At 60.1% G+C, this 16,176-nt stretch overlaps 2 protein-coding genes across 4 annotated transcripts; one reads left to right on the top strand and one right to left on the bottom strand.

The window, feature by feature from the left end:
• Positions 1-605: 605 nt before the first annotated feature.
• On the top strand, positions 606-9,691 carry BACE1 (beta-secretase 1). 2 transcript variants are annotated; one of them, XM_034425210.3, is made up of 9 exons: positions 606-1,655; positions 2,275-2,363; positions 2,661-2,877; positions 3,378-3,515; positions 3,832-3,966; positions 4,223-4,324; positions 4,600-4,749; positions 6,971-7,142; positions 7,594-9,691. In XM_034425210.3, exons 1-9 carry the CDS (start codon positions 1,353-1,355, stop codon positions 7,833-7,835), a joined length of 1,548 nt encoding a protein of 515 aa, XP_034281101.2. In that variant the 5' UTR covers positions 606-1,352; the 3' UTR covers positions 7,836-9,691. The 2 variants fall into 2 exon arrangements, with proteins under 2 accessions (XP_034281101.2, XP_087732127.1); XM_087876001.1 differs by having other exon boundaries at positions 1,039-1,655; positions 7,599-9,691.
• Positions 9,692-10,343: 652 nt separating this feature from the next.
• On the bottom strand, positions 10,344-16,137 carry RNF214 (ring finger protein 214). 2 transcript variants are annotated; one of them, XM_087876000.1, is made up of 15 exons: positions 15,762-16,137; positions 15,095-15,282; positions 14,419-14,478; positions 14,045-14,185; positions 13,668-13,807; positions 13,502-13,570; positions 13,200-13,296; positions 12,935-13,023; positions 12,355-12,445; positions 11,976-12,074; positions 11,516-11,889; positions 11,178-11,316; positions 10,958-11,065; positions 10,754-10,849; positions 10,344-10,562 (listed from the first exon to the last, which is right to left on the bottom strand). In XM_087876000.1, the coding sequence occupies exons 1-15, from the start codon at positions 16,120-16,122 to the stop codon at positions 10,497-10,499; spliced, it is 2,118 nt and encodes a 705-aa protein (XP_087732126.1). In that variant the 5' UTR covers positions 16,123-16,137; the 3' UTR covers positions 10,344-10,496. The 2 variants fall into 2 exon arrangements, with proteins under 2 accessions (XP_087732126.1, XP_034281098.2); XM_034425207.3 differs by having other exon boundaries at positions 14,811-15,282; positions 15,762-16,009.
• Between the last annotated feature and the right edge of the window lie 39 nt (positions 16,138-16,176).

Below are 16,176 nucleotides of genomic sequence, written 5' to 3'. Positions count from 1 at the left end.
GAACCAGCAAATACCACCTCTGGCTGGCCCGAGTGGGCTGGGAATGGGGATTTTGCATTATCCTTCCCCCAGAAGTGGGGAGGGAATGGGGATTTTGCAGTATCCTTCCCCGGCCACGCCTACCAAGCCACGCCCACAGAACCGGTAGTAAAAAAAAACTGAATTTCACCACTGACCTGGACCCCTGCTTGCCCCTCATCCCACGCTGAAACAAGCTCCTAGGTACTGTCCTAACTGCACCCTGGGCATCTAGCCATGGCTTCTCTGCGGGGTCTGCTTTCAGAGTTCCTTACCAAGCCTGCAGGCCTTGTTCTGGTCTAAGCCGTGGGCAGCTTCCTGTTCTGAGCGCCTAGGCAGGCAAGAGGAAAGCGGGCGGTCAAGAATAGGTTCCTTCGGGCCCTCAAAAGCGAACCCTCCAGCAGGTCCCAAGATGGCCCCTTTCCCTTCCTCCTCTAAGCCACGGGCAGCAGGGAAGGCCGCAACGCTGGCAGGCCGCCCCTCCGCTTGCGCCGAGAGGAGCTCGAGGGTCTCCGCCCTCTGCTGGACGGCACCTGTTGCTGCACCCCAGGTCGTCTCGGGTACCCGGCGAAGGACGCAGCCCCCCCGCGCGGGAACCCAGGGATGGGAGCGTCCCTTGCGCCCGAGCCACGCGGCTCCCTGGGTGCCTCTTGGCGGCTCCAGCTGCTCGCGATGGGCTCTAGGAAGCGGCATTGGACGCCAGAGCCGCGTCCGGACCCCCCCTTGGCGCGGGGAGGGGGAGGGGGAGGGAAGCGGGTTTCTTTAATCCACTTTTCAGGATGCACCAAACAAACGCCGAAAACGGCAGAGCAACCCGAAGGTTGCTGCCGCCGAGAAGGCCCGACGTCTTCCCCCGCCCGCCCGCCCAGCGCGGAGCTTTCTTCCCCGGCGCTGCGCTTATCCCCCGGGAGGCCGGTTCCACCCGGGCGCCGAGAGCCAAAGCCGTCGGTCCCCCCGGGCGGCGCAAGGCAGCGCTGGCGGGGAAACGGGGTGGCGGTCTCCCCGCCCCGCCGCCCGCCCGCTCGCTTTAGCCGGGCTGCCAGCGCCGAGCGGAGGAGACGCGCCGTCGGAGCCCCCGGGGCCGGGCCGCCCGCAGCGCAGCTCCTCCTCCCGCCGCCTGCGCAAAGGCGCCTCCTCCGCCTCCCGGGCCAGGACTACAGCTCCCGGCGAGCTCCGGCAGAGGGAAGCTCGGCCGCCGCCGCCGCCGCCTTTCCGCCCGCGGGCCCGGTGCCTCTCCCGCCCCGCCGCGCCGTCGGCAGAGATGCCGCTGTAAAGCCGCCGCCGCCGCCGCCCGCGCTCCGCTCTCCCGCCGCTCGTCCGCAGAGGCGGCCGGCATGTCTCCGGCGCTGCTGGCGCTCTGGCTGTGGCTGGGCTCGGGCGGGGCGCGCGGCCTGGGAGGCGCCCCGGCGGGGCCGGCCGGGCTCCGCTTGCCGCTGCACAGCGCGCTGCCCGGGACGGCCGCGGCGGAAGGGCGGGCACGGCGCTCGGCCGACGAGCGGGATCAAGGCCGTCGCCGCGCCGCCGCCGCCGCCGCCGCCAGCAGCAGCAGCAGCTTCGTGGCCATGGTGGACAACCTGCGCGGCAAGTCGGGGCAGGGCTACTACGTGGAGATGACGGTGGGCAGCCCCCCGCAGAAGGTGAGGGCTCTGGGAGCGCCATCCTGGCCCGGAGAAAGCGGCGGCGGCGGCGGGGGGGGGGGCAGCCAGGATCGGTGACTCGGAAAGAGCCATTCCGGCTCCCTAGTGGGCTGCCAGAGCCGCCTCCTCTGCGCAGCAGCCTGCGCCCTGGGCAGCGGTGGGTGTCGGGGCGGCTCCTTTGCAGAACCGGCCGCTGGAGATGAGCAAATTGTGGGCCATTCTAGCAGCTGCCCCGGGCGGGCTTCGAAAGAGGGCCTGGACGTGACCTTGAGTCGGGCAGAGGCTCACCTGAGCTGCTTGGCACAGGGCGGTTGCTGCTGGCAACTGGGCATCCCTCCCCCTCCCTCCCTCCCCCCCTCCCTCAAGCTGGCCTTCAGCACAGCTGTTGCTGCAGAAAAGAGAAGGGATAAAGCCCCAACTCTTCCCTCATGGGGCTGGCACAGAGAACTCCTCGGCTGCTTCTAGAGCCCGTCTGTCTCCTGGGCCAGTCAGAACTGGAGATGTAGCCGCCACATCTGGAAACCAAGGCAGCCTGGTCAGGTGGGGTGGGGGGCAGAGACAGTTCCCAATATTTTGTGTCAGTCAGATTCAGCCTCCTTCGGGCTCTTCTCTCTTCCAGCTGAATATCCTGGTGGACACCGGAAGCAGTAACTTTGCCGTGGGTGCAGCCCCTCATCAGTTCCTGCAGCGATACTATCAGCGCCAGCTGTGAGTAGGCAAGGGCGGTGAGGTGAGCCCCTCAGAGAGGAGGGGGGCCTCGCTCCAGAGCTCCCCCAGCTTCCTTTCAGCAAGACGTTGCAAGAGGCAGGGGGACTCCTGCCTTGTTGCCCCCTCCTCCCTCTGCTGCGCCTGCATGCTGGGCTTTGGGCCTCTGGCTGCCTGCAGGCTTCGGCTCCAGGAAACTAACAGAAGGCTGAGCCCGGCCTCCTCCTCTTGACTGGCCTGTCTGGAGCAACGAGGCACTGCAGAGGGTGAGCCCTGACTTTCTGCTCGTGTCTCTTGTAGCTCCAGCACCTATCGGGACCTGCGGAAGGGAGTCTACGTGCCCTACACGCAAGGGAAGTGGGAGGGAGAGCTGGGCACTGACTTGGTGGCCATCCCTCATGGCCCAAATGTCACGGTCCGGGCCAACATTGCCGCCATCATCAAGTCGGACAAGTTCTTTATCAACGGCTCCAACTGGGAAGGCATTCTGGGCTTGGCGTACGCCGAAATTGCCCGGGTGAGCTTCTTTTACCCTTCTGTTCGTCGCTCAAGCTTCATTTCATGCAAGCGGTGTGGTCTTTTCCTGAGAAGGATGCTGGCTGGTTGGATGGGCCGTATTGAGGAGAGTCTGTTTGGGGCGTTTGAGATGCAGGATTTGACCCTTTCCAAGCTCGTCCCCAGCTTTCTCTAGGGCACAGCCCTGCCCTTTGGAGTTAAGCAAAGGCCCTGCCTCGAAGCGACTGCAGCACTGCTGCCCAGAGCAACCCAAGACCCTGCCGAGGTCAGGAAGACGGTTAAAGCCCTCCAGCCTTCCTGTGCCCCTCTGCCCTCCAGATGTTTCACAGTATTGTAGAACCTTCCCATAATTTGTAGCCAACTAGGAATTCTGGGAGATGCAGTCTCACTATATTGCTGGGGGGGGGGGGCAATTGGAGAAGTCACAGCCTTGCCTCTTTCCAGCTGAGCGAGGATGCCCAATGGCACTGTTGGCATGCCTTTCTCTCTTTCTCCCGCCAGCCGGACAACAGCCTGGAGCCCTTCTTTGACTCTCTGGTGAAGCAGACGCAAGTGGCCAACATCTTCTCCCTGCAGCTGTGTGGCACAAGCTTCCCGACCAATGATTCAGAGACCCTGGCATCCGTGGGGGGCAGCATGGTGAGGGCATGCGTCCAAGAGGCTTCTCCTCTCTCTTGCTTGCAGAGGGTGGTTCCCTATTAGGGCATCATGACCTTTAAATGACCTCAGTAAACTCTCTTCTGAGAGAGAAGGAATGAGAGCGCAAAGCATTTACGTGTAGAGAAGGCTTCCGCAAGGTCCTGTTTCTTCCCCCAAATGGATCAGCTTTTGCCTGCCCTGCGCCCGAAGAAGGGGGCTTGCAAGAGGCAGCTGCTCCTGATACAGGCCAGTCTCCAGCCACATTCTGGGTGCGTCCCGCCCCTAAGAGTTCCCCTGCACTCCCCTTTCCTCACAGATCATTGGGGGCATCGACCAGACTCTCTACAAGGGCAACATCTGGTACACGCCCATCCGGAAGGAATGGTACTACGAGGTTGTCATAGTCAAGATTGAGATCAATGGGCAGGATCTCCAGATGGACTGCAAGGAGGTGAAGGGGCTGTTGATCCAGAGAGGCGGGGCTGGGGGGAAGGGCTGCCATCTGGGGACTTCGCACAGGTGCTGCATGCTGATTTGGTCAAGTTCAACTGGACTATGGCAGGGAGCCTCAGCACCGCGACTGCCTTGCCTCCCTCAGAGAGTGCCCTGCTGCCACCCGAGCGGCTTTCCTGCCCTGCTCAGGCTGGCTGGGCTCTGCACAAACATGGAGCCAGCACTTGAGTTGTGACCCCACCCTCCTTCCCCAGTACAATTACGACAAGAGCATTGTGGACAGCGGCACCACCAACCTTCGGCTGCCCAAGAAGGTCTTTGAGGAGGCAGTGAAGTCCATCAAGACAGCTTCCTCGGTGAGAGGAGCCTGCGGGCGGGCGGGCGGGGGGCAGTCAGTCGTTCATGGGCAGGGGTCTCTCCCGCTCAAGAAGCCAGAAGAGGCAGGGTACCCCAAGAGTGGTTTTGGTTTTGTCTGGGGGAGGGGGGAGGGCTGCACTTGGTCCCTGCTAGAACCAGCTTGTCAGATTCTGCAGCTGGGGAAGCGATGGAAGGTGACGGGTCAGGTGCCTTTCTGGCCTCTGCTGGAGGCTGCCTTTGGTGAGCGGTTTCTGTTCTGGCTCCCTCACCACAGACAGAGAAGTTCCCGGATGGCTTCTGGCTGGGGGAGCAGCTGGTTTGCTGGCAGGTGGGAACAACCCCCTGGAACATCTTCCCGGTCATCTCTCTCTACTTGATGGGCGAGACCACCAACCACTCCTTCCGGATCAGCATCCTGCCCCAGGTGGGTGCCAGCTTCTCAAAAGTGTGTGTGTGTGGGGGGGGGGAGTCTGTTTGGAGGGCAATATCAGCAGAGGGGAAGGGGGAGCTGGAAGGAAGGTCAGTTGAGAATATTGGTGGTAGAAGCCAGCTCTTTTGCCTTTGCGCAGCCTGTGAAAAATGCCTAACCCTCTAGGACTTGAACTCTTGGCCTGGTATTTGTTACGGCTTGGAACGTATCAGCTTTTGTGCTGAGAACGTGGAGCTTTTCTCAACTCCAGAAATACAGAATGGTCTAAAGATTAGTGTTAGAGGCTGAGCAAGAGAGCCCAGGACACCTGTAGCATTACAGGTAATCCTCAATTTACAGTGGTAATTGGGATGGGAATTCCCATCGCTATGGGATGGGGTTGCAACAGCAATTCCTGCAGTCCTACTTGTAGTCATAAATCGAACCCCACTGAACCCCACGGTTGTTAGGCAAACCAACTTCCCGTTGGCTTCCCACAAAGTCAATGGGGAGGCCAGCAGGAGGTTGCAAGTCCCAGGCTGGCAAGTAGGTAAGGGGCTGCTGCTGAGTGGGGAGCGAGTGGAGGGGTGGATGAGGCACAGGGGAAGCACAGCATGTGTTGGGGAGGGTATATGGGGATGGGGGAAACTTTGACTTTCCTTGGCGGCTTCCCCATTGACTTTCTGGGTAAGCCAGAAGGGAAGGTCGCAACTGGCGATCAGGTGATGGCAGGGCATTGAAGTCGTAAGTGTGAGCCGCTTGCTAAGCAGCCAGATCTTAATCACGTGACTATGAGGGTGCTGGGATAGCGGTGACTCCAAGGACCAGTCATAACTACCATTCATTCATTGTAACTTTGGATGGTTGCTGAAAGAACAGTCATAGGTCAAGGACTACTGCACTTTGTTATTCACATTAGCAATACTATATAATACTAACATTACCTATAAGAAAAGTTCAAAATAGGAACTGTTTACACATTGTGAAGACAGTATCGGCTAAACCGTTGATTGGCCCACCCAAATGGTGGGTTTGCTTTTCCCTTTCTGTCTCTCACTGATAAGGCTGGTCATTAAGCCTGTAAAACTTTCTAGCTAATTTTATCTGCAAGAAGAAAAGGGGAGCTGGTACACTCTAACTAAGTAATCTGTTTCCAGCAGGCCAGCCTTCTTTCCCCTGCTGTCCTGGTTTGGGTCAGGCCTTGTTGTTTGATAAGGCTGCCACATGGCCTTGCAGGACCAGAGGCCCAAAGGGGGAACCCTAACAACAGCAGTGAGCACAAGGCCAGAGGCTTTCCCCCCACAAAATGGAGCTCCTCCGGCTAAAGCTAGCTATGCCACTCCTACGGTAGCACTTTGGTTTTTTTAAAAAAACATGCATCAGGTCTTTTCAAGCAGTAAATTTGACCCAAAGATTAACTTCCGAGCTTGACTTTGGATGCTGCTTAAATTTTCTTGGCAAGCCAGAAAGGGATAAATTTTGTATGTCTTGTTTTTACTTTGGCTGTTCACCGCCCTGAGTCCTATATTGGAGAAGGGTGGTATAGAAATTTAAACAAATAAATAAATAAATAAATAAACGCAGCAGGGATCAAAATCAAGAAGAGTCGTCATTCTCATTATGGTTCGTGGGCTGGGCTGCACTTGGACCCCGTAGCCCAGTTTTGGCCACCCCGTTTTAGGAAGGAATTGACAAACCCTGAAGCAGCTCAGAGGGGAGCAGCCAAGGGGACAAGGGCCCCAGACAGGAGATGCTCGTGCCATGGGACGCGCTTAGCCCGGGGAAGAGAAATTTGGGTGTCTCCAAATATCTCAAGGTCTGTTGTGTAGAGGACAGGGAAAGTTGTTCAGAATTGTCCCAGAAGACAGGACAAACTGGTTTAAATGACAGTTAAGAGAAAAGTTTGGATTGAATGTTAGAAAAAATGGAACAGACACCTTTGGGAAGAGTTTTCCATGGGCCTGATGCCCATCCGTCAGGATACCAGATAGTGCAATTCTGCCTCTGGCCAGCCGGGCGTTGAGCTACACAAGGCCCAAGGTGTCCTCCCAGTTCTGTCAAAGAAATGGTTGACTTCCTTCCAACCAACTTAATGCTGGACCTCGTGAAATGATGAACGCCTCGAAGGCAGAGGGTGCACATGGCTATCCCTGATCCTCCTGCCAAAGGCTGCTGCCCCGTTGACCCTTTCTCAGGACTCGGCCTGGCCTCATGCCTTTGTTGCCTCCTTTCTCAGCAATACCTGCGACCAGTCGAGGACGTGGCTACCTCCCAGGACGAGTGCTACAAGTTTGCCGTCTCCCAGTCCTCCACCGGCACCGTCATGGGGGCTGTGATCATGGAGGGCTTCTACGTGGTCTTTGACCGGGCTCAGAGGCGCATTGGCTTTGCGGTCAGCACTTGCCATGGTAGGTCTTAGAGCAGGGAGGCGGGGCAAGCGCTGCCAGCAGTCGCATCTGCTGCTTCCCCACAGAAGAGCTTGGTAGCCCTGACCCGAACAGCTCCACCCCCCTTCGGGGGACCGCTGGGGCCACGCTCTGCTCCCTACCAGCATGAAAATGGAGCTTGAATTCAGCTCCAAAGGTGTTCTCAGTGGCAGGTTCTGAAGTGGTTCTTCGGCCCTCCAACACGTCTGCAGCCCCCCTTCTCCCCAGGCCCTTGGGTTACCGGAACCCCACGCCTTTTGAGACCCGGCTGGCTCCTGCCTGCCCTTCCCCAAACATCAGCTGGTCATGCTGGTCTGCCTCTCCTCTGCCATCCCTGGCCTGGTGCTTGGTCCCGGGTTGAGATGGATCTCTGTCAGGCCCCCGTCGTCACATCTCGCCTTGCCTTCTCTTCCCCTTCTGTTCCTGTGTCCAGTGCAGGACGCGTTTCGGACGGCCTCGGTGGACGGGCCTTTCCTGCACCCCAACATGGAGGACTGTGGCTACAATATCCCCCAGACGGACGAGTCAACGCTGATGACCATTGCGTACATCATGGCAGCCATTTGCGCTCTCTTCATGCTTCCTCTCTGCCTGATGGTCTCGCAGTGGCGCTGCCTGCGCTGCCTCCGCCGCGGCCACGATGACTTCGCGGATGATATTTCCCTGCTAAAGTGAGCGCTGCCTCCCCCCTGGCCCAGAGCCCGTGCTGGCGACATGGCTGGGCATTGGCAACGGGACCATCGTCCCCTCCCTTAGGGCTGCTGTGGCCTTCGCCTTCTCCAAGCGGGCAGCTGCTGTTGCTGGGGTTGCTCTGCTGCCGCCCAGGGCCCACCACAACTACTGGCCCCCAGCCCATGGCGGGCAGAGAGGTTGGCAGGGCCAGTGGTGGCAGAAGAGCCATTGCCGTCGCTTCCACTGGTGTCCCAGAAGTTCCGCAGCTGGTGCAAGCAGTGGGCAGGACTGGCAGGGTCCCGCCATCTGTCCGGAAAACACCTTTTCTCCCGCTGCTCTGAATTCGCCAGTGACTGCTGCAGTTTGTGCACCAAGCACCAGATGAAGGGGGTGGGGGGCTTCTGAGCAGTACTTCTTTATAATTTATCAAGGGGGGCTGCGTGCTTGTTTCTCTGAATTTCAGTAGTTATGAAACCGAAGGTGGGTTGCTGTACCCCACTTCCGGAGCCTTCAGGTGCCTGCTTGGAACTCTGTCTGGTGACACCATTTAAAGTACACCACCCCCCTCCCCCCATGCCTGCTGGGACAGGGATCAGTTTAAGATGATGGACCCACTGAATTGGTGAGGGGTCACTGGAGGTTTTCTGGGGGGGAGTAGGCTGTGGAACCCTGAATTCCAGGAATCGGGATGGCTGTAACAGCTGCCTGTGGGCGGGGGTGGGGTGGGAGCGAGGGAGACCCTTCTGCTGTTCTGCTTATTGTGTTGCCCTTCCTCCCTGGGAAGTATCCAGTGGGCTCCCCTCCCCCAGGGAGGCCCGTGAGCTGGCCATTGGGGTCAAAGTGCCAGGCCCCACTTCTGGGAGGTGGGGTGATGGAACTCTCCCACTGGCAGAGTCCCTGCAGACAGAGCAAGCACTGACTCTGCCCTCCCATCAGAGGGGTCACCGATGCCAGCCTCCTGCTTGGATGTTGAGCAAGCTGAATCGGCGGCCTTGTCCTGGCACTTCTTCCTCCCCCCCTCTGCGGATCTGGCCCAGCGTTTTTCCTCCCAGCCCAGGAGGGTGGGAAGATTCAGAAGGTTTGAGGCCGAGGCAGCCCTGTTGCCAGCTTGGGCACCCAGAGGCCTTGGGCCATTGGGGGCATCAGAGGCTTCTCAGGGAATGGACAGTCACAGAGACGTCTTTCCTCAGGAGCCTGCAGCTGGCCTGCCACAGGGCCACCGGCCGAGCCCCTGGCTCTGTTGCAGAGTCAGCTGTAGGCCCCCAACATGCTGCCTTTCTGCCCAACAGGAGCCTCTGGGCAGCTGGTCACCCCGGGGCCTCTGCTGAGCAACACGTGGAGGGTCAGGCAGGATTGGAACAGGGCAGTGGCCAGACCCCTCTGGAGCACAGGCAGTGCTTCCACAGTGGCATAGCATTCCTGCTTGGGCAGGGGGATAGGCTAGTTGACCTCCGGGGCCCCTTCCAACTTCTGTTATTCTGCAGTGTGTTTCCTTTGCAGCGGACAGAAGCGGGTCAGCAGTTACAATTCCCACTGCTGTATTCCTTTTGGGTGTGAGAAGGCCCCCTCCCCTTCCCCAGGCCCCTGGCTGTGCTCTCCCTGAGAGGAGCAGACGGCTGTGGGACTGGGCACTTCTGCCCTCGGGAGGCTGACGGGGCAGACAGAGACCCCACTGGGTCTCCACTGCTGTCAATGGAACGCTGCTTGGGAGACTCGTGGCGCAACAGGAGGGCGTGGGAGACGGGGATCAGCTGCAGTCAATGTGCTTGTACAATATTTTGTAAATATTTGTAATATTGGCTCCCCAATCTTCCCATTTTGTCTCAAATGCAAAAGGAGAAAAAAGCTGGAAAACCTTTTACCTGTGTTTTGTGCTTTGCTAAATGCCAGGTGGTTTGGTTGGGTTTTGTGGGTTTCATGCTGCCCAGAGGGAGAGGTGGGACAGGATGGGGGACGTGTTTCTCACTCCTGCGAGGAGCCAAGTTGGGGTAAAATCAGTGTCTTCCAGTCCCACTCAATGTGGACCAGGCCACCACTTGCTAGAACTGCCCTCCACAGCGTGGCATTTTCAGTGTGCCTCCTATCAGAGGATGCCTTCACAGTGAGGCGGTTTCCCCTATTGCTAGAGTCCCAGCTTTAGGCCTGAACCCCCCACCCTCTCCACGCGCACACAATGCCGTTAATTCATAGGATGGGTGCCAGGCAATCCAAGCCAGCCTCTGCAGTCCCATGGGCCCTCACAGGCAGGGAAGGACCCCACAGCCCTGTGGAGTCTGTCCTGATCTAACCCTGATGCCCCCCTGAAGGAAGCGTCAGTGAGACCAGCAGCAGCCAGCCATTGGCAGCAGGGAAGGCTGGGCCATTCGGGGTGCCCACAAGAACCTCTCTCACTCTGCAGAGCCACGAACCTTCTCGAGCTGCGTGGCCAAAGCAGAGGGAAAATGCTCTGGCTCTCATACCACCTTCCAGAGCCAAACCCTCTGAAGTAGGCAAAGGAGGATCCCGCCCAACTGCTGCATAATATACACATTTTATTATGAACTGGTATGGATGTGGACTTTCTATACACACATTCCCTCTAGAATAAAAATGTACAGGTGTATACATTGCCATATAAATACAGAGCTGTAGGAAGGCGCCTCCGCCTGCTCTCTCCAGTCGGGGTCATTTCAGGGCGGGGCAGAAGGGACAGGCGTCATTCGTGTTCGTCTGAGCCCAGAACTTGATGCACTGCGAGGGAAGAAGTGCTGCCCTTCAGCCCCAGGGGGAGGGGGCATTGCAAACCCCTCCTCCCCAAGCAACCCTCCTCCTCCTGACTCTGTCTGTACCCAGAGGCCTAAGGAGCACCTGTCATCCTCTATGCAGTCAGGCCAACACACACACACACACACACAGACCAGGGGTCTCATCAGCCCCCTCACCTCCTTGTGCAGCACGTGTGAACAGGCCATGGGGTGGAGATCGCCGGGTGGCACCAGCTTCTGGCACATCAGACAGAGTTTGCAGGTCACAGGTGCCTGGCAGAGAGAAGGCAAAGACCGGCATGAAGTCCAGGCAAGGGATGGGGGGAAGGGGTCTCCCCAACATGGTGGCTGAGCAAACTCTGAAGACTCCACTGGACTCACCTGGGGCGGCGTCCCAGAATAGGAGCCCTGTGCAGGTGGCAAGAACAAAGGGTTGCTGATCTGTGGCAATGGACCCGGGAACAAGGGGGAGCACATCCGGCTATGGGGCTGTGGCAGATGAAAGCAGACCCGTTAGGCGGAGTCGCAGCCAAACTCAGCCCCACAGCTTGCCTGCAGCCTTGTAATGCCTAGAATTCCCAAGCCTTGCTGGCCAGCCCACCTGGGTGCCAACAGCTGCCACCCGTTCCTGCTGCTCTGCCACCTTGGCTGCCACCAGCTGGCTCAACTCTTCCATGGTGAGTCCTGCCAAGGTCCTTCGAGCTGCTTTGATCTGCTGGAGGACATTGGTCAGCTGGGCCCTGTGAAGAGGAGAGGGCTCAGCTCGGGCAAGGGCCAGCCTTGCCCACCAGTCCCCCACCGGCCGCCGCCTCCTGTGGGCCAGTGGCCACAAGCATCCGCTCTGCCATGCAGTCTTCCCTTCCGCTAGGGCAGAAAGGGGTACGGCTAGCCCACCTCCCAAAGTGGCCCCTCGCCCTGGGGGCTGCCTCCTACACTCACTTGTTACACTGAGGACAGCGCGACATCAACTTCTCCAGGATCTTCTCCAGCTTGTCCACAGGGGGGGGTCTATGGAAGTCAGATGGGGTCTTGACTCCACCCAGGCCTGGCGGGGGAGGCAGCGAGGGTCCGGGCGCCCCATGGGAACTGACCAGGGAAGTGAGGCAGGGGCTGTTCCGCTCCTGGGCTGCAGGCAAAGTCGGCGAAGGCTGACTGGGCCTGGCGATGAGGCTGGGGTTCAGCAGGGGGAAGGCGAGCACCCGTGGGTCAGCGCTGGGCATGACCATCGGGGGCATGGAAACTGACCCGATAGGGAAGGGCAGCTGGGGGGCGAGAGAGGAGCTGGCCTGGAAAGGAGGCAGCAGAAAGTCTGTCTGAGGAAAAGAGGAGGAAGATCGTCAGTCTGGTGCCTGGCAGCGGCCAGGGCCCCGATGCCAGCCTTCTGCACCCCGTGGCTCACCTCCAATGGGGGCGGGGGCAGAGGAGGGGTGGGGATCTGTGGGAGACTGCTCAACTTGGCCCCGTTCCGTACCAGCTGGATGTGGTCGTTGAACTTGTCCTGGAAGACAGATGTGCGTTGAGCAAGGAGGGTGGGAGGCACAACAGTCCTGGAGAAGAGCTCCAGCAGCACCTCAAAAGTGGAGCACCCCACAAAGCTCTTCCTCCAGAGGCCAACAAAGGTCTTTGCAGCTTCATGCGGAGGAAGCCCCTCCAGCAGCCTCCAGATCCACAAAGCCTCCGTGGGAACAGCCCTGGGATGCCTCCCATGATCCTGAGGGACACAAGTCCCGTTCCACTGAGGCAACTGGGGGGTGGTGGTGACGGACTTCTGCACTTACACGGACGCTCTCCTTGGTCATCCGTATTTTGTTCAGCCTGGTCTCCCACTCCTGCTTTGGCCGGATGGTCTCCAGCGTTGGGGGCGCTGACCTACGCGCAGGAGATGCCGTGGGTGGGTGGGTGAGGAGAGTTCTGCCCTGAGCTCGCAAACCCCAAGACCCTCCTAGCTCAGGGGGAGAAGCCTCGGCCTGCCCCTGCTCCTCTCCTTCCCCGAGTCTTTTAAGCCCAAGGTTCTGAATGAGGCGCTGCACCCTCAGTCACAGAAGGGCAAGTGTGACGTCATGGAGCGGGCGACAAGGCCTGCCTGAAGCAGGAGAATGGGCACGGGGCAGTCGCGCGCAGAGCTCAGCCTCCCAGCAGAAGCATGGTGAAGAGCGGGACAGGAGCAAGTCCCCCCCACCCCCGGGAGGGGGGGGGAGAAACTCAAGCTTCTGCTCCAGGCCTCCCTCTTGCAGACGACATCGCCCCTCTCGCCCCAAAGGTGGCTGGGGCAAGTCACCCGCTGGCTTCCAAGGTCAGGATGGCCCCTCAGCAACAGGGCCTTCTCTGCCCACTGAGCCCACCCGCAGCCACGCTCACGTGAGGTAGGTGAGGTGCAGCTCCGCTTCTTTCTCGGCCTCTTCCAGTTTCAGCACCAGGAGCTCCTTCCGGCTCTCGAGAGACAGGATCTGAGAAAGGGGAGGGGGCAAGCTGAAAGCACAAGTCACAGTAACCTCCCCCCGCAGGGCATCTGGCACACCAGCCTTATGGGTGCTGCCGAAGCAATATCTGGAGAGGGGCCGTGTCCTTCCCACTGATGCAAACAGCCCCTGGAGGAGGCTTGGCGCTCGCCCAGCTCCCCCACCTCTGCTTTCCAGGCCCGCTCTGTCTCCTCCAAGATTGACCGGTTGATGTCACTCTGCTGGTTCTTCAGCTTGCCCAGCTCCAGTTCCCAGGCTTCCCTGCAGAGCAAGCAGAGATGCCCGCTGAGCAAAGAGGCCTGCCAGGAGCCCTGGAGGAGCCACCTTCAAGCAGTGCCGCTTTTCCAGCTGGCAGAAGTAGGAAGAGGCCTCCGGGACAGTGGGGACGAGCCCCTTGCCCTCCTTTCCATTTGAGGTCACCTTCAGGGAGATGCAGAAGGCCCCACCCCGCCCCCCCACTGCTTACTTCTCCTCTGCCTGTTCAGCAATCAGCGAAACAATCTTGGTCTCCTTCTCTTCTTGCTCCTTCAACAGCCTGAGGAAGGGAGGGAAGGAGAGAAGGGCAGCTCAGTGAACGCTTTGGGCTCAGAACCAGCTTTCTGAACAGGCCAGTAGCTGAGACCCTGAAATACCTCCGGCCTTTCTCACAGAGCGTCTCAATTTCTGCCTTCAAGTCCTGTTCCTTTTGCAGAAACTCCTTCTTTTCCTTCTCCATCTTCTTCCTAGTTTCTTTTCGCTTAACGGTCACATCCTGAATGGCCTTCAAGATCTCCTGGGGCAGAAAACAAGCAGAAGCATTTTCTCAGTGCTGTCAACGTGGTTTCAAAGTTCTAGACACTTTGGGCTCCGCAATCTTCAACCGATAACCCGCTCAGCTGCTCTCCGTTTCTGGTGTCAGATGGGATTTCTGAAGTCCCACAAATTCTCCAAGCACCATCGCTCCCTCCTTCTTCCCCGGTGCCCCCCTGGTTTGAGCCTGGCATTCCCAGCCTGGCCAAGGCAGGCCCACCTGGTGATTCTTCATTTCTTCTTCTCTGCGTTGTTGCAGATGCTGGAGCTGCACCTGCAGCTGGTTCTCCACCTGCCTCTGCTTGTCCAGGACTTCTTGGTATCGCTCCTTCAACGAAGCTCTCTCAGACATCATCTTGTCCTATCGGGCAACAAGAGAGAGGTTTGAATTCTCTGGGCCACCTTCAAAAGACAAAACCTTAAGCCAGCATGGCCAAAGTCCCCTGACTGGATTAGAGGACCCTGACCAGCGAGGATGCCAAGCGGAACAGTTTGACAAGCAGAGTGCAGAAAACCCCCTTTCTCCACCGGATGAGCCTTGGGCATTTCAGTCACAGCCCCAGCACCACCAGAAGACGAGAGTCCCGTACTTACTAAGTTCTTCTCCATGTCCAGGTCGGTGCTAGCTGCCAAGTCAGCCGTCCTGAAGTCAGTCTGCAAAGGGAGAAAAGGGTTTGTTTGTCAGCAGCCAAAGGAGGAAACGTGACCGACTCCCTCGATGATTTCTGCCTAGCAGCCTCTGGTCAAGCGGCACCACACAGGTTTGGGGCCTGGCTGGTCCCCCATCACGACACTAACTGACGCAGAGAAGGGGGCTCAACGCCCTCTTTCTCTTCCGCCACCCAGATTTCTTGGACTGCCACAGAGGCGAGGAAACCACCTGCATCTCTTTGCTGCATTTCAGTGGAGGACCAGGCCCCTTCCGGGGATCCCGAGCCTCCCAGCCCAGCCCCACTTCCTACTGGGAAGGTTCACCACTCCCTGACCTGGACTGCAATGTTTTGGGACGGTTTTGCAGCCCCATCATCTTCCTGGCCCTGGCTCTTCACGCCCAAAGAGGCTGCCAGAGGCACATCTTCCAAATCCGGGCACCCATTCTGCCGCCTTCCGTGCTGCAAGATCAAAGACCCCAGCTCAGCCTCTGAGCAGTTAAGGTCCTCGGAGTGGGCTGTCTGTGGAAGCAGCGGGGCTGTTGGTAGACTTTCCCCAGGCGGGGAGGCTCTCTTTTCTCCCACAGCATTGTCCAGATCAGGCAAGGAGGGCGCCTCACTTGAGGGGCTGGCCGGAGGCAAGTCAGCAGCCTCAGACAAGGAAGACTCTTCCGGGGGGAAGCGGTGCTTGGGAAGCGGCGAGGCGGCCGACGGAGAGTCCGGCTCTTTGCAATCCCTTTCGAGTTCATCCTCCGGGCGCTCGGGCTCCTTCGGCCGGCTGGGCTTGGCAGGATCCAGCGGGAGGCAGCTGCTTTTGCCGACAGGAAGGTCACGAAGGCCGACCAAGAGAGCGGAGGGGACGGAGGGGGAGAGAAGGAGGCTCAGTCCGTTTTCTACGGATGCACCACAAAGGAGGCTCGGCTGCCGCCCCCCCTGCGCCCCACGGCCCCTTCCCGGGGAAGCCCCTCGCCACAGGCGGCCCAGCTCAGGGAGAGGCGGGCGCTCGCTCCGCTTGGCGCTGGGGAAGGTCCCCGGGCAGGCCCAAGCCCCGGAGCCCCGCGCGGCTTCCGCCTGCCGCAGGCCCTGCAGGCCACTCGGCGCCCGCAAAAGCGGCTCCGCACCGGCGCCACCAGCCCCGCAAAGGCCGAGGGGGACGGAGAGCTCCGCCCGGCTCCCCCGGGATGCTCGGCCCCTCGGGCGCCGGAGGAACCGCAAAGGGCCCGAGCGACCCTCCAGGCGCCGCCCCCGCAGGCCCCCCCCTCCGCCCCCCGGTCTCGGGCGGCCTACCTGGCGGGGGCGGCGGCGGGGGCTGCGCGGGGGGGCCCGGCATCCGCGGGGGCCTTCGCCTCGGCCATGGCCGCCTCCTCCGACGCCATCGCCCGGCCCGAGAGGCGACGCCGCAGCCCCTCCGGGAGACCCCGAGGCCGCAGCCGGGGAGCCGTGTCCGGGGCTCAGCCTGCCCCTCCGGCCGCGGGACCCTCGCCCGCCGCTCCGCTCCGCGCCCTGCCCAACCCGCCCAGGCCTCCGCGCGGCCTGCTCTTCCTGCCGGCGGGCGGCGCCGCGAGGCCGAGCGGCCAGAGCGGCGGCACGGAAAGCCCGACGCGCCCGCAGCGCCCCCCGTCGGCACGGAGGGGCGGCGACGGAGCATGTGCAGAGCGAGCCGTGGAAGCTCCGCCCACCCGCCCGCGGAGGAGGAGGAGGA

The sequence above is a fragment of the Pantherophis guttatus genome, chromosome 9 (assembly GCF_059756535.1).
Source record: "Pantherophis guttatus breed Tessera chromosome 9, ASM5975653v1, whole genome shotgun sequence".
NCBI lineage: Eukaryota > Metazoa > Chordata > Lepidosauria > Squamata > Colubridae > Pantherophis > Pantherophis guttatus.
Note: the sequence above shows the minus strand (reverse complement) of the source record. Positions and strands in the feature narration are given on the sequence as shown.